Source organism: Triturus cristatus, chromosome 7 (assembly GCF_964204655.1).
Source record: "Triturus cristatus chromosome 7, aTriCri1.1, whole genome shotgun sequence".
Taxonomy (NCBI): Eukaryota; Metazoa; Chordata; class Amphibia; order Caudata; family Salamandridae; genus Triturus; species Triturus cristatus.
The window spans coordinates 1,447,655,681-1,447,682,063 of record NC_140590.1 but is presented as its reverse complement, the minus strand read 5'-3'; the positions used below and the strand labels follow the sequence as shown (position 1 = coordinate 1,447,682,063).

Here is a 26,383-nt window from a genome sequence, read left to right as displayed (position 1 = left end):
CACCTTTAAAGGACCACCAGCGATCTGGCAGCACACCAGTTTTTACCGCAAATTGGATTCTGAAATATATGTACACACACATATATATATTTATATATACACACACGCATATATTATCTACTGGCGACCGCCAGTAGATAGTTATAGTTAGTACCGTGTTTCCATAGGAAATCTCAAAATTCTATTTTGAATAACTTTGGCGCCGGTTGACGAATCTTCGCAAAATTTTCAAACCTAATGGGGCGCTCCGCTCAGCTCCTACCCTGAAAGTCTCGGGGGGATTCGTCAAGCGGGGGGCCGAGAAAAAAGGGGGGTCCCAAAACGCGTTTTCCCCATGCTTTTTCCCATAGGACCTTTAGTCGAAGGTACAGCCCGAACGGCTGAACAGAATTACTTGAAATTTGGCAGAGAGGTAGTCCTCAGGTCAGGGATGTGCCTTTTGCATATATGGAGTCAATCTGTTCAGTAGTTCCTGAGAAAATTGCAGTTAAAAGCACATACATATCTATAGCCGCGCACCGTGCGCGCACCGTGCGCCCACCTTAACGTGCGCGAGCGTAATTCTGATTGGTTGTTACATGTCAGTCAACGTTTGAATCGGTCGAAATCAGGAAGTTTCGGCCGCCATTTTGTTTGTTTTCAGTGCGAGAGTGGAAAAGGAAGGTGGCGAACGTGAAAAGGGGGCAGGGTAGAGAGTTCCTGACCCCCTAGCCTTTGTCAGGGGGTCCCCTGAAGGAACCCGAAGGCAGAAAAACACATTTACATTTTTTTTTTTTTTTAAATCGCGGGGGTGCGCGCACCGTGCGCGTACGATGAAAAACCATAAAAAAATTTTTTTAAAGAAATTAATACGTAGTTTATTGTAAAATAAATATTAAAAAAATACATACATAACTTAGCATTTAAAAAACCTTGCAAATTCACTTAAAAAAACCATAGGTTTCACACATGTTATAGTTAGGTGGATATTTCACTCCTAAAAAAACAATGAAATTCCCCTGTTATAGTTAGTTCAGATAACTATAACTCGTGCGACCGCCACTCTATCACAAGGATGAGGTCATCAGTGATGTCATGAGTGATGCCACTGACCATGTCATGAGTGATGTAATATGTGACGTCATGAGCAGTGGATTGCGGGCGCGCGAGTTAGTTATCTGAACTAACTATAACGGGGGAATTTCATTGTTTTTTTACGAGTGAAATGTCCACCTAACTATAACATGTGTGAAACCTATGGTTTTTTAAGTGAATTTGCAAGGTTTTTTAAATGCTAATTCCTAACTATAACGTGTGTGAAACCTATGGTTTTTTAAGTGAATATATATATATATATACACACAAACAAACACATTCCTATAGTTAAAAAAACTAAAGTTAGCCAGAGTTTGGCATGCTAAAAAGATCGCGCCTTCTATTGAAAAGAAAATTGCAATTCACTGAAAGCAAAACAGGTTGAAGTGACTTTATAATTAGGTGCTGAATTTACCTAAAATCAAAAGAAAATTCTGAAACTCACCAGTTATAGTTTACTGAGCTCACTGAAACCTGCACCCTACCATTCACAGTTTATGACCTCACGTTATTACATCACCTCAGAGCAGCCTACACAGGCCGACTACAAGATTAGCTATTGGCGTTTGCCAGGAGATGCTTTGGTTTTGCAGATAGTAAATCACTGGACTGACAGGCTCTTGCTTTGTCCAAGCCGTTTTCTGGGCTATGAGCATCCCTAAATGGTATGCTTCAGTCTCGATTGATATAGCACTAGAGAGACTCAAAATGCTCAATGTGATGTATTAGCGATTTGTACCATAGCGCATCCAATACTGATGCTAGGACCATCTGTCACACAACAGGCTCTATTTTCCTCAGACACTCAATTTAAATGCTAGGATGATTATGTTTATTAATTGTTTGAGGCACATCTACACAACTCTGTGCTCTGTGAATGTTGCCAGTTTCCTTACAAACATCATGCATTTCTCACGATGCACACTACTATTCCTGTGGGGAAGATCTGCAGCTTCATCTTGAAGAGATGAATACAAGAATCGATTTCAATAAGTGCATAATATGAAATACTGTGAATGAACCATTTACAACTCTTAAGATATTTGGGGCATAACTCATCCTGACTAATGGTTTATAAAGTGTGTTTAGAATTGAAAAGCAAGCCCAAAAAAAAGAACATGTAAAAGATGAGGTGCCTCCTGATGGTGGTACCATCATTGTTGTATTACGAGACTCTGACTTGCTCCTCTCCCTGCTGCACATGGCGGACTCTTTAATGCGCCCGCCACCGGTGGAAGGTAGGAGCGTGCTCCTTTACACGATTTTCGATGACGAGACTCAGCAAAAATGCCAGCAGTTCATGATTTTGAATAAAGATCTTTGGTGTTATAGCATAGTTATGGAACCTAGCAAACCTAAAAGGATGGCACACAAATATAGTGCATTGTTCTGTAGGAAGGATGCCGTACTGGGATTCGTGGACAAATTCAAGGTGCCAGTTTAACTGGCATGCATGAGGTTTTTACTTATGTTGGCCCAGGTAGGCTGTGCATGGGACCAACCAAGTCGCTGGAAGACGCGAGATGAACTAGGACACGATACAATAGAGCTACATCCAACTATGATAAAGATGCCCTCTCTGTGGACAACTTCCCTTCGCATTCCTTCTCATTTCCTTTTACCCTTACTAATCCTTCTGTCACTTCCCACTGTTCTTTTTTTATTCAGTTTAAATCCTTTGGGATTTTTATAACCGGTTGTTCATCAATTAAAATCGGCATTATAAGAAAGCCATGGTCTAATGAAATAAAGCCACAGAAATCGAGAACTTGTTGGGAGATTTAATTCTAACTGAAGAAGTGGGATATGATGTTCTTATCTCATTAAGTTTTGTTCCTGACACCAATAAAATGTCAAAAGATGGTGTACAATGGATTTGTTCTGGAATGAATGATAAGTAGAGTAGCTTACTAGTGGGGCAGCCTCTCTCCTCTCCCCCCATATCCAGGCACTTGTAAAAGATGCTTAAAGCAAATGAAGGTTACAACCCGCACACCTTATGAAGCGAATTCTGTGTGAATTTAGCGGAGTAAAACTTTATACGTGTGCGTGCAACTGTGTGTGAGGGCTCTGCCTAAGACCCTGTAAACTCCTTGTAAAGGAAATAGGATGCAGAGAACCTCCTCCGTTCCTGTACACAGTGCACTGCTCAATGCCCCTACGGTTTCTGTGATTACATACTCATTTTAAAACTCTATTTTCCCATAAACCACAAATTATACACCAGTTCATTTGAGATCAATTCTTTTCATTGATTGTTTTGTTGAAATTTTTGATGCTGCACATAAACTTAATGATGCCAAAAAGAACTGCTCATCTGCAGTACCCAGTTTTTAAATGATCAAGAAATTCACAAAACACATGATTGACATTTAAAGCAAACTTAAAACAACCCCTATGCATTTCGGGTAACGAAGCCTTCCTTCCTCAGGGGAAGTTTTGAAAAAAACATTACAATAAAGCAAATTTCATTCTTGATCTTGAAAAGAATTGATCTCAGATGAATTGCTGTTTAATTTGTGGTTTATTGGAAAATAGAGTTTTAAAATGACTATGTAATCACAGAAACCGTAGGGGCATTGAGCAGTGCACAGGAACGGAGGTTCTCGGCATCCTATTTCCTTTACTTGTAAAATATGGCCATATAAAACTCCATAGTAAAGTAGTTAGTCTGACCTCAGCAGATCCCCAGAGGGATCATTTGGAGGAATTAAAATCTGTGAGAAAGGTTTGCACGATAAGAATGGTCACCCTTACTAGATCCAATCAATGGCAAGGACAAGAGCCATAGCATGCTAACAGAACCGGCTATCTAGCAACACCAGAGACAGAAACAATGTATTCAACGCCAAAGGCAATGACCTTCCTATACCGGTAAGCCTATGAGCAAACAGAAAACTGAGGCTGAGCCCCAGACACATACCCGACAAGGGTCCTGTTCTTTGGGGCGATGTAATGGTGTCAGACGAGTGGACGCCTCCGAACAAGCCAAAGTCTGCATTGCCCCCGAAAGCATTGTTGGTGGGGCGGTGGTTATCAAGAGCGTTGGTCTTGCTGGGTGTCTGTGAAGCGGAGTGTGTTGGGAACGGGTGATGCACCCCTTCGGCCATATCCAAACTGCGACTTCGCTGGTGTGGGTCTTTTGGTTTACTTTTGCTGCTCCCCATGGTCTAGGAAGGGAAAAAAATAAAAAGGTGACAATTCTAAATTAAACACTGAACAAAAGTTTATTCAATCAACGCCTGTTTTGAGAGTACCAGCACGTTATACAGTAAGGCAAGAAATACCAAAAGCATCGACTTGAGTAACAGTTATCTCGCCTCCCACTAGTTTTTGGATCAAATGTATTATTAATGCACCTTACATGCAGATCACCCAAGTGCAATGTTAAAGTTCAAACTTATTTGTTACAGAACCACACAAATACACTGATAAAAGTATATTTCTCTGAACAAAAAGGTTGACAAACTTGCACCGTAAATGGCATATATTAATCAAATCGGTCTACTAAAAGAATAGATAGTGCTTCATTGGTTTACTAATGTGGACAGATGAATAGAACAACGTCATCATCCTGCTTTTAAGTACATAGAGGGCTTTCTCTTTCTCTATGAAACATATGAGACATGACCACCAAAACCAATAGGTCAGTAGTTTATTGTCCAAGATGGCTGTCCTGCATGCAGGGCACATGGTGGACAGTCAAAGGGCTGGTAAAGTGGGCACTGGAGGGTAATTTTAAAATAAAAGGCAGTGGCAGAAAATCGGGCAGGTGGAGCAGGGAGTTCATGTGAACACAAAGGGAGAGATAAAGAGTTATTCGTGCACTAATATGCATGACACCAGTAGTGGAAGGATCCAAGTCATCCACGCAAAACACAGCGAAACGAACACTAAAATTGGGTAGAAATCTGATAAATCTGGACATGAGATTGACGAAAAAAAAATCATCAAATCACAAGAACGATGCAGACAAAAGGCCATTCTGAATCTATACTGGATAGAGTAGGTATTTTGCCATCAAGAAGACATGGGTGCCTGTGGTTGAGGTCTAAAAAGCAGAAACTATGTTTTAATTTAGGGCCTTTAGGATATAGTAATTACAGGTGCATTTATTTGTGTTTTTCAGATGCAATCCAATTTTAAAAAGTCTGTGGCAATACGACAGGTCATGTCTACACCCCTCAGTAGACACTCCACTTTTGATAAGTACCTCTGAAACGATTGTAAATGGACAATTCATTTTGTGTAAGGTCTAAACAAAGGATGACAGCAGAAACTTTGGCATCTTCAACAAAAACTGGCAATGCAAATATTTCTCACCTTTGGGGCTGAGTGGCTAAGACAATCCCTTTTGGGGCCGGGAAGTGTGGGTGAGGAGGGGAAAAGCAGCACATGGGGTAGACAAGACAGAAGGGGGGGGGGGGGGGAGAGAAGCACACAGAGCATGGTGGACGGAAGTTTGAGAGAGAGAAGCACATAAGAGATCTTGCAACTCGAGGGATAAAGCTACAAGGATTGGGGCGGTTATTTGTTGGGGTGGCGGGCACACCATGGGAAGAGCTGGAAAACACATGCCCTCTCATGGAGTGTTTAAACAAAAAGAAAAAAATAACCATATAGAATCATGGGGATAGATTGCACTTGATGAGCTTTTTAGTGAACGGATGTTCGCCTACTGGTGAATAAAACATCAAAGGCCTAATACCAGGGAAAAGAGTCCCTCCCACCCCTCACCGATTTGCCCATTTTACACCTACATCAAACCAGAGAAACTAATGATAGATGGATACTACTTCTAGTTCATGTGTTTAAAAAAAAATTATGTGGAGAGGCCCATTACTAATAAGGATTACTATTTTTGTTTTGCGCCGATTGATTTATTTAGACAACATAATTTCTGCCTCTACAGCCAGAGAAATGTCACACCCCATTAACTTCTTAATAATGATGTGTCCATTACTTAGTCGCTCCAAATCGCCAGCATCATCCCGGTTCCCTCTGCTTCCGTTCTCCATCTACGTTTGACTCAATTCAAATAATGCACTTTGAAATGCTCCCCCTGTCCCAGTGAACCATATCCTTTAATGTTTCAAAATCTTCAGAGATCATTTTTGAGCCTCAACAGTCATCTTGAAACTTAACACAGTATAACAAATGGCTTCCATGCGCATGCAATCCCCTAATTGTAGGAAACCTGCAGGATTGTCTTCAACAAGACTCCGTGCACTGGGCTAGCTTGCTAGCCGACGGATTATGTGGATTTCCCAAGAGGGAGATATGAACAGAATGATATATGAACAGAAAGAGTGCATCAAGTGGTGAGAGTTAAGGGGTTGTTTAGAGTTTGGTGCAGACAGGATATCCATCAGCCAGTGTCTTAACCCCATTATTAGATCCTGGGAACTGTAGATTTCCAGAATTGAAGGGAATGGAGCTGCTGTTGGCATCTTACTCTCGTAGGTAAGGAGGAGATTCTTTAAAGTTGGAGCTAAGTGCCTAAAAGGTGGGGAAAATGCTCTAGGGGAAGGCAAATAAAAGGTGAAGGAATATTGGACGGGGTACTCGTGTGGACTGTAAATACATACACTGAGAGATTACCTCAGATGGAAATTCATAAATAGATGACCGAATATTTGAAGTGCGAGGTAAATACATAGAAGGTTAGGCAATCCCTCAAATGGAAGGTAAATACATAAACAAGGAGGTAGACATAAAAGGCCAGGAAGGTGGCCATAAAATGTCAGGCGGAAGACATACAATAGGTAAGTATTAGGCATACAAAGGTCAGGGAGATAATGGATACCAAAAGGGCAGTGAGATTTGAAAGGGACGCAGAGATGAAAGGAATTGGAGCGACACACCAACACAGACCAGCTATGCTCAAACTGCTTAGAAACCAGGAAACTGGCGAGCTTGTGCCTGACATTAAAGCTCATTAAATTACATAAAGGAAATCGAGAGATGCATTGAAAGGAAGTGATGAATATGAATTAAGAGCGAGACACAAAGTAGGAGGTGCATAAAATGAAAAAAGTAGATCTGTTGGAAAGAAACGGAGAGATGCAGAAGTGTGGAAAGTTATGCCTTGAAGTAGAGAGAGAGCGAGCGATAGAGATAGCGATAGAGATAGAGATAGAGATAGCGATAGAGATAGAGATAGCGATAGAGATAGAGATAGCGAGCGATAGAGATAGAGATAGCGAGCGATAGAGATAGAGATAGCGAGCGATAGAGATAGAGATAGCGAGCGATAGAGATAGAGATAGCGAGCGATAGAGATAGAGATAGCGAGCGATAGAGATAGAGATAGCGAGCGATAGAGATAGCGAGCGATAGAGATAGCGAGCGATAGAGATAGCGAGCGATAGAGATAGCGAGCGATAGAGATAGCGAGCGATAGAGATAGAGATAGCGAGCGATAGAGATAGAGATAGCGAGCGATAGAGATAGAGATAGCGAGCGATAGAGATAGAGATAGCGAGTGATAGAGAGATAGAGATAGCGAGCGATAGAGAGATAGAGATAGCGAGTGATAGAGAGATAGAGATAGCGAGCGATAGAGAGATAGAGATAGCGAGCGATAGAGATAGCGAGCGATAGAGATAGCGAGCGATAGAGATAGCGAGCGATAGAGATAGCGAGCGATAGAGATAGCGAGCGATAGAGATAGCGAGCGATAGAGATAGCGAGCGATAGAGATAGAGATAGCGAGCGATAGAGATAGAGATAGCGAGCGATAGAGATAGAGATAGCGAGCGATAGAGATAGCGAGCGATAGAGATAGAGATAGCGAGCGATAGAGATAGAGATAGCGAGCGATAGAGATAGAGATAGCGAGCGATAGAGATAGAGATAGCGAGCGATAGAGATAGAGATAGCTAGAGATAGAGATAGCGAGTGATAGAGATAGCGAGCGATAGAGATAGTGAGCGATAGAGATAGAGATAGCGAGTGATAGAGAGATAGAGATAGCGAGTGATAGAGAGATAGAGATAGCGAGTGATAGAGAGATAGAGATAGCGAGTGATAGAGAGATAGAGATAGCGAGTGATAGAGAGATAGAGATAGCGAGTGATAGAGAGAGCGAGCGATAGAGATAGCGAGTGATAGAGATAGCGAGCGATAGAGATAGCGAGCGATAGAGATAGCGAGCGATAGAGATAGCGAGCGATAGAGATAGCGAGCGATAGAGATAGCGAGCGATAGAGATAGCGAGCGATAGAGATAGCGAGCGATAGAGATAGCGAGCGATAGAGATAGCGAGCGATAGAGATAGCGAGCGATAGAGATAGCGAGCGATAGAGATAGAAATAGCGAGCGATAGAGATAGAGATAGCGAGCGATAGAGATAGAGATAGCGAGCGATAGAGATAGAGATAGCGAGCGATAGAGATAGAGAGATAGAGATAGAGATAGCGAGCGATAGAGATAGCGAGCGATAGAGATAGAGAGATAGAGAGAGAGATAGCGAGCGATAGAGATAGAGATAGCGAGCGATAGAGATAGAGTTGAGGTAAAGGGATGCACAGTGGTCTCCGATGAAAGGAAATTCCAAGAATAAATTGAGTGGGGGTGCGTCCCCAGAGAGCACACAGAGTGTAAACAAATGAGTGAGGAGAGCGATAATCCAGTTTCCCAGTTAGGAGCGCGGACAGTGAGAGGTCTCGCAAGGGATTGGACTATCTAAAGAGGTAGAGAGAGCCAAACACAGTGGGAGAGCCAGAGCAGCACTGAAGGCCAAGAAGGTGCTGTGCTCCTACAAGGAGGCAGGGCAAAGGGTGAGCTCTCCCTGGGAAACAGGAGTCTGGGGAATGAGACATCTCTAAGAAGGGAGGCAGGAATGGTACTGGGGACTCAGAGGGGAAAAATGGGAGACAAGAGTGCTAGGGAAGATGACTGCGCGTTAGAAGAGACTCGCATGGAGTTGTTGGGACGGTGGAATGAGACCAGTCTCAGACCTAGACCCAGCAAAGAGATGCATCAAGGAGAGAAACTGAAGCATTATCAAGTCCTCACGGGAGAGGAAAGCTAAGAACAAGAGTGGCCAACGGGGGAAAGAGGCTGAAGACTGAGTTGAGCAGTCTCGGGCGTAACCGTGAGAAATGCATGAAGGGGGTAAACTGAGACTGAGAAATAGAGGCAGAAGTGAGGCCACAAGGAGGCGACTTGAGTTACTGCAGATAACTCATGTGAAGACAGAACCTGAGGAATGAGAAATGCCATGGCTGTACACTGGAAAACCAGAGTGGTCTGTAGGGTGGCCAACGTTCCATTATCACTTTGAGCACGTGGGTCACATTGCATATATGCAGACACCTTGTGTGAGCATCAGAAGATGTTTGGTGGGAAGAGGGCTATTGAGGAACATAAATCCTTTAAATCAGGCCATCTTAAAAGACACGAGTCATGAGCTTATTGAGTGGGATTACTATTCATAAGGTATTTGAGTTCTATTTATTTTACCGCCTCCTGGAGTAAGACATGACTGCTTGCTACTGCTGCAGCTTTTGTGAGACAAGTTAAGAAAATGAACTCTAGCATCCAAATGGATGAAATATTCTAAGTTTTGACACACGAATGGTAAATATGGGCATTGAACTCACACATTGACCAGTAACTGCCACAGAACCCAAAAGACAGGTAGTGAGCACTAGAAGGCAAACTTGATGGGACCTATAACAAGATAGGTGAGCAGACAACATAACTAGATGTGACCCGGTGTCTACTTTTAGCCATTGAACAAGGATACAGGACATCTAATCTCAGCTTTAAGACTGTACCAACGTTTGCTGGAAATAAACACTATTCCAAAGCTGGGGAGCGGCCCACAACACAGTGCCATTTCCTTGGGAAGAGCAGTCCACTGGCCTTGCCCTCAGAATCACTGCCACCCCAGTGGTGGTCTTGGGGACTAGTTGGAAACTGGAGTCAGGATATATGATTTTTAAACCAGCTCCGCATTTGTCCAAATTGCGTTCTCTTGTGCCATCACTTTAACGTATTCATGCGCTCCATTCTGACTAGATTGGGAGTATTTAGAATAAAAATTAAAAGCTGCTCGTAGATTTGTGGTTAAAAACAAATGGACTGGATATTACCTGGGGTGGGTTTGGGGGATAAGTGCTTAGTCTCATGGTTTATTCACCAAAAAGCAATACAGTGGTAAATGTATGGTCTTTACAGCAAGTACAAGTGTACTGCAGTCTTGGATCTACTACTCTGACAAACAGTTTGATCTTGGGCAAACCATTCTCTCTCTCTCTCTGTCTGTCCACTGATCTGACAATATGCGAGCACTTTAAAACAGACTTAATGGAAGAAATAAACACCAAGATAACTCTCCTTGTGCAGATCCCTAGCGTGGTTTTCAGTCACACACGCAGAAGGGAAAGGGAGGGGGGGGGGTGCTCCTGGAAGCTGCCCTGTGCAGAACTCCATCTGTGTTGCAGTTTCTCCATTCCCGTCACTGACGACCACTTTTTTTTTTTTTACTTCTCACAAAAGATTGAAAAGGTGATAGTCCTGTGAGGCAGAGGCGGTTTAAGGCATGGACAAATGGGCAATTTCCTAGGACCCCTGCCTTCCACAGGGGGTAGGGGTGAATGGAATGACCACATATACCATCAGCCCTTGTACTCCTAGCCACAAATCACCTGTGTCAGCCATGTTCCTTCTCAAATTCTCCTCACTGGCAGGGAGACATATGTCAAGGTGGGGGGGGGGGGGGGGGGGGGGGGCATCAGCCCTTGTACTTCTAACTCCAAACTAATGGCACCTGTGTCAGCCATCTCTCTTCACTCACTGGCAGGAAGCAATAGGCCCAGGTGGAATGGGTGGGAGGAGGACTCTTTGTACCGACCACAAATACCATCAGGCTTTGTACAACAAACCACAGTCACCTGTGTCGGCCATGTTTCAACTGAAGATCCCCTCACTTACAGGGAACCATTGGTCAAGGGGGCTGGTAACATTAAGGGGATAGTCACAAGACTATTTCTCTGTCTCCCGTCTCATCCTCTAACTCTCCTCTGTCTTTCTCCATCTCCACCTCTTTCTGCTTGCCTTTGACTCTGCCTCTGCCTTTCCTGGACTGACTACCTTTCTACCTACCTCACTTTGTCCCTCCCGTATCTTCGGCTTCATCATTTCGCTCTCTCTACATTGCTCACACTCTTTACCGCTCTGTACTTCACCTCCTCCCTGTAACATGCTCTGTCCTCCTGCTGTCTTCCGTGCCTCTTCTCTTTCTAACTTCCACAACTGTCTCCATTTCGTGTCTCACTACTTCAGTACTGTTCTAAGGCATCTCTCTATCCCTCACAAATCAATAAATCCCCACCTTTCGGTCTACCTATCTCCTGGCTCTTTACCTCAGTTTTCTTTAACTCATCCCTCATGAGGGCTTAATTTAGCTGAAAATGAGCAATATGTTTTTTCCAAATAGGGGACCCCAAAATATAACTATCTCGGAACCCAAGAATACTTAAGCTGCTCTGCTCTGAGGGGGATTAAAACTGGTGGGGAACAATTGGCATCTTACAGTGCATGCACGGGGAAGTGGGATGGGAGACAACTGGAACGGTTGGGCACCCTATTGGACTGGCATCAGCGAACAGACACTCAGCAATGAGAACTGTCTCCGTGGGGGGCACTAGCATACATTTTAGAAGAGAAAAGTGGAAGATTTTTAAAAAAAAATAACTGGGAGAGCGTATTTCTCCCATTGAAGGAAAGGCATTTTCATATGGGAGACAGCCAAAATAAAACAATTTTTGGCTTAAAAATCACGGGTCTCCCGCTTGAATCGGGTCTGCTGGCGTGCATGCACTAGGAATAAGAAGCAAACACAAGGAGATGATGGACGAAGCGCTGAATCTTTTTAGACACTCACCCCTAGTGACTATTAGATCTGGGTTGAATCCATCATCATTGATTAGCTCACTTCGCCACCCCGGTTGAGACCCAGCCATACGCAAATCAGTCTGGACCCTTTTCCTCATTGGAACAGTCCCTCCCGAACTGCCAAGTCAGATCTACCCTGGACTGGAAAAAAAGCTTCCTGGTGCAGGTTTCGGGGTAACACCCCTCATCAGCCGGGCTAGCTTGAATCCAGTGGCAAAGTGAGAAAGGGACCCACCACTGGGCATACCCTGCCAAAAGGTCGTACAAATTAAACATAAGGAGGTGCTGGACGGAGCTTTGACACTTTCAGACACGCACCCCAGGAACAAGATGCTACAGTTAAAAATGCTAGTGAATAAGGATCAGAGAACAATAAAGTGTCTGCGGATGTCACAAAACCTTCAGTGGCAGTGCTTTAAACGGGCCGGTACTTGCATGTACCGCGTACCTGCACTTCTGATTTTTTTTTCTATGTGAGTAGCTGAATTTCTCCAGGAGGAAGGAAAGTACTGGTACTTACTAATGCAGGTCAGGTTTTGGGCAAAACGGTCATGCCAGCAGGCAGCATTTCTACTCAACAGTGCTAGCTTTCATGACCATTTTTGAGTGAGGAGAATCTGTATTAAACGTGACTTCACCTTGGACGTTGCAGTGCAGCAGGAAGGAAAGGAATCCCTTCAACAGAAGTCATTTGCAGTGGCTTTCCCTGCATTTCCAGCAAGGTACAGCGAGGAGCACTGAAGAGGGCTTTCTTAGACCCTGCACTCCTGCCCCAACCAGATTGAATACCAAGCTAGGATGGCAATCATCAGGCAGCCAGCACCAGATCTGCGGCAGAGACTCCTTCCATCCAGTCCAGACAGGACTCCGTGAGCTAGGGCCTGATTACTAATGCAACGCGAAGAGGGTTACAACCTTTTACAGCGAAAATGAATGGGCATTAGTTAATATTCCAAGATCCTGCAAATGCCCGGACATGTTGCTTAAACAGAACTCCATTTAAGTTCACCAGTATTCATTTTGGACATGGATTTTCTGTATTTATTTTTACTTTATCAGCCAGATATAGTTAATCCAGCTCTAAAACACATATTAAAGTGCTTTCTTCTTTTATTTGCTGCTTTAACTACTGGCCTAGAGCAGGGGTGGCTCCCTATTTGAGCGGAGGAGCGCCGCCCTACAATCCCCAGAGCTGAAAAATAAAATGGTAATAAAGTTTATTAATTACCATTTGATTTTTCAGCAACCCGTCCCGAACTAAGTATCAAGACAGGGCGGGCTAGTGCTGCCGAGTGGCAGCAGCAGAGAGCTGTGCGCATTAAAATGCGCATTTCTCTTGGACAGGCCATCTTGGGACGGCCAGCCAGACATGCGCATTTTAAAGATCTCTAACCTAGCTGTCTTAGACAGCTGGGTTAGAGAAAGTGCAGGACTCCAGTGCTCCTAGAAGCGCTGAAAGAATCTGCTCTATCCAATCCTGGCGCTATGCTCATGCTGTGAGAGCAGCGCCAGGATTGGGTAGTGCATTTTCCTGCATGCGGAGTATCCAGAAGACACCCGAGGGAGGAGGACGTTGCGCTGCAAGTTGAGGTAAGTCCATTTATTTTTGTGCCCCCGCTTCACCACCCTTGGTACAAGCCAGACGCCACTGGCTTGGAGTGATTTTCCTATTTTTTGTACTGGCAGGGATATTGGCCATGCCATTACAAAAGGGCAAATGGCAACCTTAATTTATGCAGCTCTGAGCCTTCCGACACACATACAGATTCCTCCACATCAGGTGAGGTCAGGGCTTCGAGGTAATTTGAAATGGGTCCAATAGTGGGCCCTATATAACTGTCCGCTGGAGGGGACTACCACTTAGTAGGAGGGTCAGCCTTTGCCCCAAACTGGAGGTGGAGGGTGGGATAAAGAGGGAAAAAAGGACATAGGGAAGAAAACAAATGATTTGAGTTTTGAATAGTGAATACTGGGAACAGGGTCACCTCCAAGTGTCTGGATGGGTTGAGCGCGCGCATTAGCGTTCATTACGAGGCCAATTTAATAGCTTTGGACTGGAGTGTGAGATTCTCATTGTGTCTGCCAGTAGGTCATAAAGGTGTTTGGCAAACATGCACATCTTATCTTTGGCCTCTCAGCAGACTGTACTGAATGATAGTTCAATATGTGCCCATTTTAATTAGGATTCTGTAGGTATCTGAAGGAGGTATGCAGCTGATAAAATATTGACAAAAGGAACAGGAAATGCTGTGTTTACAGGTGAGCCAAGAGTGAATGTGAATCAGACATGTGGAATTCCTACCCCTCCACGCCCATGACATATTGTTTGGGGTGAAGGACAACCAGTTTTCATGTTTATTTTTTCCTTAAGACAAGTAGGCCCAACCCCCGCAGCACAAATCCTTTGCTGCCAGTTCACATTACCACATTATGAATCCGTGAAGAGCATTGTCTGGAGTTAAGGTAATATTTGTGTCCATGTGTTGACGCGGTTTAAACTAGTATTTATGGTTCATTAATGTAAAGCCTTTATTATTAGGGTGAGCACTCTAAGGAAATGTTGTAAGCTCGGACTGCACTACTGACAGTGGTTCCAGTATAAAAATGTGTACACACGTTTCAAAGTTTAACAATATGAGGCTATGTATAACGCTCTCCGATTAGATGCAAATATTTGCAGAAGCTTGAAAGTAAGATTGATGATTCTTAGTTTTCAAAATAAAATGTTTACAGAAGAATGCAACTAGGCAAAAAAAACGTTTTGTTTAACTATTGTGAAATTGTAACATTGAAACATCATTTAGTATAAAGTGTTAATGCATGCCAGTATTTCCAAAAATATTCCTAATGGAAGATCAGTGTAACCAGTTTAAACAAGATTATGGGAAACATGAACATAAACAAGCATTGGCAAATCCAATAGTTCTGCCCGTGTTGGCCAGCATTTTAGTTTTGTTAATGAGTTTCCTGTTTTGACTTTTTTGGTAAAACTTTTATCGTTTTGGGTGCCGACGGGCCGTCGCCATTATAACAAACATTGGCAAAAAAAAACATTTTGGGGTCTCAAATAGCACACATTGCCACAGGTGTCCCTTGCACTGAACAAAACTACTTTGTGTGCCGATATGCTCCTTGTGAAAGAACAGAAAGCTGTCACTCTGAGTGAAGTCACCCGATATATAGAGTGGGATAGAATATTAAGAGAAGCAAAAGGTCTTGGTTAATGCCAGACCTAAATGCAGGCCTAATTCTTAAAGATAATCACAAAAGTACACCCAAAGGTAAATGTTCTAGCTTAAGCGCATACTTACGGCTTTCATGAATTTATAATAATTTACAGAAGTATGCTAGGAAATGGTACACCTAAAAATAAAATTGGTGAACTGCATTTTAGCACAAGAAAATCTGCATGTGCAGATTTGCTCATTCGAAAATCTAATGAGTGTTTACAAGTTCACTTTTCCTCCAACCCCTTTTTTCTCAACGCTGGAAGAAATTTTACTTCTGTCCTTGTCAGGAGTAAATTTCCAACCTTCATCAGTATGGAAAGAGATTAGAGACGAGCTGGTGAAAAACGCTAAAAAATCCAAATTAGTAGGTATGCACAGACTCAAAAGGGCTTTCCAACCCTGAAACTATTGCTTGCCTCCACTTCCAGCCTCAGTACGTAGGTATGCGGAAAGGTGGCAAAGAAAGTGAATTGCCAGTATTTAAACCCTACTACAGTATGAGCCCCGGCATAATCAGAGAGGCTATTATCTGAGCTCTTATATAATGAGATTGCTGCCATAGTTTGTCAATGCACTACGTGGCATCAAAAGTAACATGTGGATTTGTTTATAGGACAAGGAGATTTATGAAGCAAATTGTCCCATGGACAAGTAGATATTTTATAGATTTCCACACCCCTGCGGACAGGTTTGTGATGTGAGAGGGCACAGTGAAGGAAGGTGAAGCAAGGATTCAGAAGGAACGTGTAAAAGGACAGAAATGAAGATAATGTAAGAGGTGGAGGATGTCAGAAAGGAGTAAAATGATGTGAAAGGGAATATGGGATTGATTGATCTACTCCAAAGACCACTACCACTGCCAGACTTAGCTAATGTCTAATTCAAAATCTTATTTTTTTCAGAATTGAAAGATTTCCAATTTTAATTATTCATCACAAAATCATTGTTGTTACTCATTTATCGGTTTCTATTACAAACAAACGCAAACCAAATACTGGTTGGGGACGTGCGGTGTGAAGCACAGTATTTCACTTACTATATGTTATCAGTCACATGTCTTGGAAAGGATTCCATAGTTGGCAGAAGCTTTCACCATGTAGCTGCCTGCTGGCTTTCTAGATCACTAATCATTGGTATCCCAGGGAATAATAGGATGGGACCCGTTTCCACGGAAGCAAAACACATTGACGGCCAAGCATTTTCCCAACTATAAGTAGTGGGGAGCTCTGGTTATATATGACGAGTGCTTCATTGCACTTCTACTGTGAAAATATTCCATGTGCAACTAAAGAAACACCTGTGCTTATTTTTTTTACTGTTGTGGTTTACAAACATAAGGAGAATACCAAGAAAAAGCATAGGAAACAGAGCAAAAAACAAATCCACATTTCATATTGACACATTAAGCCTGGTTCCTTAATATGTACAAAAATAAAACAGAAAACCAGATGCTACACTTAAATCATCTTTAAATACACCATTATTTAACCACTAAAAATAAAAACCAGTCACTCCTTATAGTTTACAACAATTTAAATAACAAAGTCAACATCATAATCATATTCATGAGAATATGAAATCTCAAGCTAGCAGTTATAGCATATTTACATGTTTACTCCTTAGGGGAATACCAGCTGATATCCGTTGCTACTCATGTTACTGAAGCCAATCTGTTATAGGGGCCAACAGTTTTTGTCCCTTTTGCCATCTCCTTTGCCCTTTTAGACGATAAACGGAGACTACTATATTGTATACAGCTAGAAGCCTGGAGCACCTGTTACAAAAAAGTAGGGGGGTCAGAACTAATCCAGTTGGAGGTAATACACAATCGGACTATGGCCATTGACATAAAGACAAGCCCAATAACAGCACGCGACCAGCTCACATTTCTCGCTACTCCCAAAATGACCGTATCTGGAGAGATAAAAATTGGAAGCCCTAAAACATTTGACAAAAAATGTTCAACATTCTGCAAAAAGGTCACTAACCTAGGGCAAGAAAATAACATATGTACTGTATCTGCTGATAGCATCCCACATCTACTACATGAGCCACCCACATTACCTCCCCATTTGTCAATTTTTGCCGGTGTATAAAAAAGATCAAAAATAGACATAAAATGTTGGCTCCGAAGACTACCTGATAATAGAGTCTGGTTGGCTAATTCGAGCGAATCTTCATTCAATCAATCAATCAAAGACATTTATAGAGCGCACTACCTACCCGTAGGGTCTCAAGGCGCTGGGGAGGGGGGGGGGGTGCCGCTACTGCTCGAACAGCCAGGTCTTGAGCTTCTTCCTGAAGGAGAGGTGGTCTTGGGTCAGGCGCAGGTCGGCCGGGAGGGAGTTCCAGGTCTTGGCGGCTAGGTAGGAGAAGGACCTTCCTCCTGTAGTGGCTCTGCGGATGCGTGGGACGGCGGCGAGGGCGTGGCTGGCAGATCGGAGGTGGCGTTTGGGAGCGTAGAAGTTGATGCGGTTGTTGAGGTAGCTCGGGCCTTGATCGTGGAGAGCTTTGTGTGCGTGGGTAAGGAGGCGGAAGGTGATTCTCTTGTTGACCGGGAGCCAGTGCAGGTCTCTTAGGTGTCCGGAGATGTGGCTGTGTCGTGGGATGTCGAGGATGAGTCTGGCTGAGGCGTTCTGGATGCGCTGGAGTCTCTTCTGGATCTTGGCGGTGGTTCCGGCGTAGAGTGCGTTGCCGTAGTCCAGTCGGCTGGTGACGAGGGCCTGGGTGACGGTCTTCCTGGTCTCTGTGGGGATCCACCAGAAGATCTTCCGAAGCATGCGCAGGATGTTGAAGCACGACGAGGAGACGGCGTTGACTTGCCTGGTCATGGAGAGGGAGGAGTCCAGGATGAAACCCAGGTTGCGTGCGTGGTCCGTCGGTTTGGGTGCGGTGCCCAGGGCGGGGGGCCACAAGGAGTCGTCCCAGGCGGAGGGCGAGGAGCCCAGGATGAGGACCTCCGTCTTATCTGAGTTCAGTTTCAGGCGGCTCGTCGTCATCCACTCGGCTACCTCTTTCATCCCTTCGTGCAGGTTGGCTCTGGTGGCGGCGGGGTCGTTGGTCAGGGAGAGGATCAGCTGGGTGTCGTCGGCGTAGGAGATTATGTTGAGGTTGTGTTGGCGTGCGATGGCCGCTAGGGGGCTCATGTAGACGTTGAAGAGAGTAGGGCTCAGCGAGGATCCTTGAGGGACGCCGCAGATGACTTCGGTGGCCTCTGACTTGTACGGTGGTAGGCAGACTCTTTGTGTTCTTCCGTCGAGGAAGGAGACGATCCATTCCAGTGCCTTCTCCTGGATTCCGACGTTGCTGAGGCGCTGCACTAGGGTGCGGTGGCAGACCGTGTCGAAAGCCGCGGAGAGGTCTAGGAGGATGAGGGCCGCTGTTTCTCCGTTGTCCATCAGGGCTCGGATGTCGTCAGTGGCGGCGATGAGGGCGGTCTCGGTGCTGTGGTTGGCACGGAATCCGGACTGCGATGGGTCGAGGGATCCGTTCGTCTCGAGGAAGGCGGCCAGCTGTTTGTTGGCGGTCTTTTCGATGACTTTGGCTGGAAACGGGAGTAGAGAGATGGGGCGGTAATTCTTGAGTTCGGTGGGGTCTGCTGTAGGTTTCTTGAGTAGAGCGCGGAGTTCGGCGTGCTTCCAGCTCTCGGGGAAGGTGGCGGTGTCGAATGAGGTGTTGATGTCCCGCAGGTGGGGTGCGATGACAGCGTCGGCTTTGTTGAAGACGTGGTGAGGGCAGGGGTCGGTCGGAGATCCGGAGTTCATCATGTGGACGGTGTCTTCGGTATTGACCGGGGTCCAGGCGCGGAGGGTGGTGGTGGGTGGCGTTGCTGCGGTCGTGGCGTGCGTCGGTTGAGTGCTGAAGCTGTTGTGTATGTCCGCGATCTTGTTGTGGAAGTAGGAGGCGAGGGAGTTGCAGAGGTCTTGCGATGGGGTGATGTCGTTGTTTCCGGCGTTGGGGTTGGAGAGCTCTTTCACGATGTTGAAGAGTTCCTTGCAGTTGTGTGCGTTGTTGTCCAGTCGGTTCTTGAATGCAGTTTTCTTGGCGGTGCGGATCAATTGGTGGTGTTTCCGGGTGGCGAGCTTGAGGGTGGTCCTGTTGTCCGGCGTGGGTTCCTTTCTCCAGGCTTTCTCGAGGGCTCGGCAGTTCTTCTTGGAGCTCTTGAGTTAGTCGGTGAACCATGGGGCTCTCTTATTGCCGGGTCTGCTGGACGGGATCCTCAGAGGGGCGAGTTCGTCTGCGCATTTGCTGATCCACTTCGAGAGGTTGTCGGCGGCCTGGCTGGGGTTCGCTGAGCTGGCCGGAGGGTGCTGGCTCAGGGAAGCGGCGAGCTGGTCGGCTGTGATCTTGTTCCAGCTTCTTCGGGCAACCTGTTGCTGGTGGTGGTGGATCGTCATTCTTCTGAAGGTGAAGTGGATGCATCTGTGGTCCGTCCAGTGGAGTTCTGTGGCGTGGCTGAAGGCGATGTCTTTGCTGGATGAGAAGATGGCGTCGAGTGTGTGTCCGGCGAGGTGGGTGGGGGTGGACACCAGCTGCTTGAGTCCAAGGTTGGCGAGGTTGTCGAGCAGGGTGCTGGTGTTGCAGTCGTTGTTGTTCTCCAGGTGGAAGTTGAAGTCCCCCAGGAGGATGTAGTCAGCGGAGGGGAGGGCGTGCGGGCTGACGAAGTCGGCGATGTCCTCGCTGAATTGAGTGCGTGGTCCCGGAGGTCGGTAGATCAGGGTGCCTCTGAGGGTGGTCTTCGGGTCGGTGTGAATCTGGAAATGCAGGTGTTCGGCGGAGGGTGGGGTGTTGTCGGTGCTGGTCGTGATGCGGATGGTGTTCTTGTGGATGATGGTGATGGTGATGGTGATGCCTCTTCCCACCTGGTTGGCGTTGCGGTCCCTCCGGGTGATCTTGTAGCCTTCTGGGATGGCGATGGCGAGGTCGGGCGCTGAGGAGGCGTTCATCCAGGTCTCCGTGATGAAGGCAACGTCAGGGGCTGTGGCGTCTAGGAGGTTCCAGAGTTCGATGGCGTGTCTGTGGACGGAGCGGGTGTTGAGCAGGATGCACTTGAGGTGGTTGCTGCTGGTGTTCGGCTTGGCAGGTGCTGGTGTCGGGCAGGTCCGGATGCAGGTGAACTTGCAGGTGTTGCAGCTGAAGGGTCCGTGGACGCGTCGTGGGGTGGCTCTGTAGCATCCCGGGACTCGGCCGGTGTTGAGTGCGATGAGGGTGGCGGCGGTGTACGTCAGGCGGGTCGGTCGGGGTCCTCGAGGGCCAGGGGTCCTGGCACTGGGCGCGGTCCAGGCGCGGACGGGCGTAGACGGGCTTGCCTTTGGCGCGCCTTCGGTGCACAATCGGCGCGCCCGCTGCGCGTTCGCACGGTCGCCATATATGGCGAAGTGCGCGGGTGGGCGGAGCAGCTGGGAGGCGGGAGCGGGGAGGGAACTGAAGGAAAAAGGGGCGGGGTCAGCGGTGGTGGCGGGAAGCGGGGAGCGGGGAGGGAAGACAGAGGGCGGCAACAGGCGGGAAAAAGACAGTCAATACGGCGGAAAAAACAACAATGAACACAAATACAATTCTACAGGCAATACGGCGGAAAAACAACAATAAGCACAAATAAGCACAAATACAAGTCTGCACAGAGAACCAGGGGCACAGGGAGAGGAGCGCTGATCACGGACCACGCCGCTCGAAGGAGGGGGCGTGGTCACGAGCCGGCAGTCGGGCAGCGAGGCACAAAGGAAGGGGGGGCACACGCAGCAGCTGGTGGCCGTGCGGCACGGGGGTGTCCTAAAACTAGGTCATTAATACCCTCCTCCCCAAATTTCCGGTCCCATTTATCATTCTGACTTAACAAATCATCAGGTAAGGTTTCCAACATCTGATAAATGTCCCCCTATCCGAGATTTATTTTGAATTAATTCAACTAATGATACCTTCCCATATTTTACATCAGATCCTTGTGTTTTACTATCTAAAAAGCTACAAATCTGTAGATATTTAAAGAAATCTCGTTTATCAAAACCATATTTTTCTTGTAAAAAGGAAAAGGAGGCTAATTCGTCTTCATGTCCCAGATCCCCCACCGTACTAATCCCGAGGTTACCCTATCTGTGAGTGGTTTGATCTTGAAAACTTGGAGACAAGATCACAGACGCCGAAAATGGCGTGTAGCTGTTGATATTGAAGATTTGAAATCTGCTACGTATCTTTCTCCAAATCAAATAAGCTGCCTTAATGGTCTTGAATGTGGTCTTTTTGTAATAACTAGGTCCTAAAATCTTGACCAAACAATGTTTAGCATCACCCCCATACCGATTTCATAAATAGATGGACTGGCCGTCTCCAAGCATTGGATCTTATCTCCAACTAGGAGTACTCCCATATGTTGCAACATGCATGCCCAATAATAAAACAAAAAAATTGGAATGGCCCAGCCCCCCCCCCCGCAGTCTGGGGAGGGTCAGCCACTTGGCCACCCTCCTAGATCTATGATAGCTCCACAAAAACCTGGAGCACATCCTTTCGATCTTTTTAAGCCATGGAGCAGGAAATTCGAAAGGAATAGTCCTGAACAGATACAAATTTTTGGGAAATACCATCATTTTGATGACATTACTTCTCCCATACATAGTCAGATGTAGATGGTCTAGCCTTTCTAATGTCTGATTGATTGTATTAATCATGAGGCCAATATTTATATTTGGGATTTGATCAACCTCTGCAGTAAGCTTAACCCCCAAATATGTTGCTACTGACACAATTGGCAAATCCGGAAGAGACTCCCTACCGGAATAGAGAATCTGAGTCTTATCGGTATTTAATTTATACCCTGAATGAATACCATAACGCTCAGCCTGATCTTTAACTGCCGGATATGCCGGGATAATGTCAGATGTTGATATCGCGACATCGTCGGTATAGGCCAGTATCTTATATTCCGTATCATTAACCTTCACTGGCTGGATGTTACTGCATTGTTCTAATTTCTGCAAAAAGGGATCGATATATAACGAAAACAGGAGGGGAGAACAGGGACACCCCTGCCTAGTGCCCCTACTTATATTGGACGTGTGGGACTCTCGAAATACGAATCGCTGCCACCGGTAGCAGATACAGAGCCTGGATTACCTGAATAAATTCATTAGCCATCCCCTTCCATCGAAGGACGGACCACAGGAACCAGGAGACCCTGTCCAACGCTTCCTCAGCGGCCAACAGGATCATCCCGATCGGAGACCCCATGGTACGTGCCCAGTCAAGAAGGGAGATAGCCCTCCTGACATGATCAGTTGTGTCCCTCCCCGGAATGAACCCATGCTGTCGTATGGAGACCAAAGGATTAATATTACCTCCTAATCTAGATGCTAAGATTTTTTAATAAATCTTACTGTCGGCGATGAGTGAAATGGGTCTATATGATGATGGATTTCATTCTCGTTTCCCTTTCTTTTTAAATACGACTATAGTTGTTCTCCTCCAAGAATTCAGGAATATGCCCCCTCTGTGCTGACTGAAATAAAGAGGTTAGGTCTGATCTTAATAAATTCCGAAATGTTCTGAAGAATTCGAGAGGGATCCCATCCGGACCAACAGCCTTACCAGCGGCAAGAGAAGTTATAGCTGTTTCTATCTCTTCCCAGGTAATTGGGGCCAAAAGAATCGTATTTTGGTCTGATGTAACCTTAGTGGTTTGAAGATCTTCAAAAAAATCCCTCTAAGGGTTCCCCCCCCATTTCCGTCTACTCCTTCACTTTCTCCCTCAGTATAAAGCTGTTGGTAAAAATTCTGGAATACCTTCAGGACCCCTGTCGAGGAGTCCTGAATTCGGCCAGACTGATATTGAATTCTGCTAATTCTATTTCAGACCTCCCTCTGCTGTAGTCGCTTAGCCAGAACCCTACCCGTATTTTCCCCAAGTTCATATGCTTCAGTTATGTATTGCACATATTTAAGAGCAAGTTCTTCACCAAAATGCTGGTGTATTTTAGCCTTGCAAATGGCAATTAACTGCTAACATTCAATATTTTGCCTACCACAAATTTTCTGCATCAGTGTCAGAGGTCACGACAGCTCCGTTCGCGCTGGCAGGCGCTAGGCAGGAGAAACTACATTTCCCGGCAGCCTCAGCACGCCGCCTGATGTCGGACGCCGCGCCGATCGCCGCGACCCACGTGGTGCGGAAGCGGTGATATGGCGAGGCAGCAGGAAGAAACGCTGCCAATTATTCCGCCGCAGTTATGGTCCTCGCTGGCTGTCTCCTAGTTCCTGAGGTCGGGTAAGGGTGCCATTGGCACCAATCGTTCCATTGTAGAGTGTTCCTAGTTGGCGGTGATTTTTTTGGCAGCCTTTCTTCTATGGTTGGGAGTTCCTGTGCGAGGAGGAGCGCGCGGTGCTTCTCATGTCATTCTTCATGAGAGTCTTAAACTAACTTGCCAGAAACTCTTACGGGGAATCAGGGACACTCGCCCTGTTAGTACAATATTTACTGAATTGCTTTGAGGTTGTGGTGTGCTTTTCCCTACGTTGGTGAACTCTTCCTTGAATCAGATTACAAAGTTCATGCGAAGGAAATTATCACCAGATCCTTTACGAAGGAGGGATCGCCCTCAAACCACAGCAATCTCATGTGACATTGCACTATGTATGAATGATGTAACTCTACTGGTAGTGTACCTGTTTCTACCGGCTGACATTGGCAAACTATTACAGTTAAACATTGTGTGCATTGCTGTACTGCTTGCCTCCTTTGACTATCGCAGCCCAAAAAAACCACATTGTTTGTGATATCCTTCATTTGCACAGGGGTGACTGACAGAGCCAAGGTTTTTCCCTCACATTCTAAGCTTCACTCAGGCATAGAGGAGTCACGCTCAGCACCCCTGTCGGCTGGTCATCGTTATTTTCCTTTACAGGTTAGTGGACGTATGGGTACTAGAGAACAATAGAGAGAGGGAGAAGAGTTGTAAGGTTCTTGTAATAACCCTTGTTCATGTTTGTGTCTCATACAGGTCTCCCTCCCTGCTGTTCCCATCCCCCCGCTTAACCACCCTTTAGTCTGTGTATTATTTGTATCCAGACTTGGGGCTGTTGAGAGGTGGACCACTAGAGCATCGATTCAATCCGGAGGATACGTTCAGGCATGGGACAATCAGCTACACCTCTGCCAGCCTGAGTTGTTCCACCCAACCCCTCAACTTCTCCTTAAGGGCCTTTCGGCGATAACAGGAGTAGTTGAGAGTCTCACCACGTACGGCCGCCTTAAAAGCATCCGAAACTATAGTTCCTGAAGCCGAATTTCTATTAAAATCAAAAAACTCTGCCACCCACTTAACCTTGTGCTCACAGTACGACTGATCCAACAATAACTTGCGTTCAAAAGTCCATGGTCTCGAAGCCTCAACAAACCCGCTAGACGGAAGTTCCACCACTATCGGGTTATGATCTGAAATAACCCTGGGGGTATGCTAATGCTGATTCCATCTGCCATTTGACATGATACAAAAAACAATCAAGGCGGACCAGCTTATTATGAGGGGCGGAATAGAAAGTGTATCCCAGATCCATCCGTTTGTGTCTATACCATAGATCAACCAGCCTGTGCTCCCTGACTAACCCCCGTAAAGCCTTAATGTTCTTAATTTTCCGCCCTGGATATAAAGAGTCGCTACATAGATCGAAATTGCTCTCCAAGTGAATATTAAAATCTCTGCAGATAATTAACGGGTGTGGCCACATAGCAAATTCAATGCTTAAATAGTTCAAAACTTCAGGATCATCCAGATTGGATCCATAAATTTAACAAATTGTAAAGGGGGTGCCGTTAATTATAAATTCAGCAATCACCTAACGCCCAAATTGATCCTCCTTAACTCTGTGACATGTCGCTAAACAACGTTGTGCAAGAAAAGCCACCCCCCTAATAGTGGTACTTTGCCGTGTATATGCCACATGATCCAGACCAAGTTCCTTCAGCCAGCCACTTTTGCTACCAGGGATGTGGGTTTCTTGTAGGTAAAGGACATCAATCTTCATTAGTTGTACGCACTTGGCTAATAACCCCCCTTTTTTTCTATCATTTAAGCCACAAATATTCCATGAACATAGAAATGTTCCACCCCTTCTACCTGTCATCTTTAAGAGAACCAAATTATTTCCCAAGCCTAAACAAATAAAGCAGAGAACAGTTTCCAAATTGTACCAATATTTACCGGTTTCCTTAAACAGCAAGAATCATAAGAGAATATACACAACAACAAAATTACACCCCCACCCCCTCCCCGGATCCCCCCCTCTGAGGGAGCCCTCCCCTCCAGCCCCACCGCATAAGGCTTGGGGACCAACTGTCCCTAGTGATGCTGAGCTAACACCCCCACCTCTCTGTGTGCTAGACCCGTGATCATAATCTGTATACTCTACATAAATTCAAAAAGAGAAAAGAAAGCGATTGTGAACAACCTAAAAAAAAGAAAGAATAGAATAGAGTCCTTAAGAGTCGAGGCTCAGGAAAGACAGATGCCGTCTAGGCACAAAAAACAATGCTCTAGTCAAAAGGTTTCAAGTTAAGTTTAGTGACAATAGAAATTCTTTGGCCTGGATTTCTGATTGAAAGTATTGGGTATGCCCTTGAGCGACCACCTTCAATTTCGCAGGATTCAAAAGAAAGACTTGAGCCCCTTTTACTTGGCATTCCGGAATTAGTTGATGAAGGAGCCAACATTTTTCCACTGTCTTCTGACAGAAATCAGGTCGGACAGAAAAAATCACAACCCTTCCCTGCCCTTTTCCGGTCTGGTCTGGCAAGGTCATATAGAGATTCCCTGGCCAAAAAATTGTTCAGGGAAATTAGAATAGCACGTGGGCGGTTATCAGGTTGTCCTCCTGCTCTCCGCTGATTGAAAGGGAAGTGGTGGGCCCGTTTAATCTGAGTTTCCAAGTCCCATTGAGGCAAGTCTGGAAAAGCCTCTCCAAAAAGACCGATCACAAACTGGCGAACATCAGATCCTTCCTTTCCCTCCGGAATGCCCTAAATTCGCAAATTGTTGAGTCTGGCGCGATTTTCAAGATCGATCAATTTCATCAGAGTATCATCTCTTGAAGATTGCATTGATTCAGCCTTTTTCTTCTGTGAGCTTAGCTCATCTTCCAGTTGGGAAATCCTGGTTTCTGCCTCCCCGATTCTCGTGGCAAAGTCA

At 45.6% G+C, this 26,383-nt stretch overlaps 1 protein-coding gene across 3 annotated transcripts in view; it reads right to left on the bottom strand.

Moving 5' to 3' along the window:
- SRC (SRC proto-oncogene, non-receptor tyrosine kinase) overlaps positions 1-26,383 on the bottom strand; it is a 211,037-nt gene that overhangs the window by 45,869 nt on the left and 138,785 nt on the right. For all 3 annotated transcript variants that reach the window (XM_085619192.1, XM_085619191.1, XM_085619193.1), the window contains one exon: positions 3,998-4,244. In XM_085619192.1, the coding sequence (XP_085475318.1) occupies positions 3,998-4,241 (244 nt within the window). In that variant the 5' untranslated portion in view covers positions 4,242-4,244. The remainder of the gene's footprint in view (positions 1-3,997; positions 4,245-26,383) is intronic.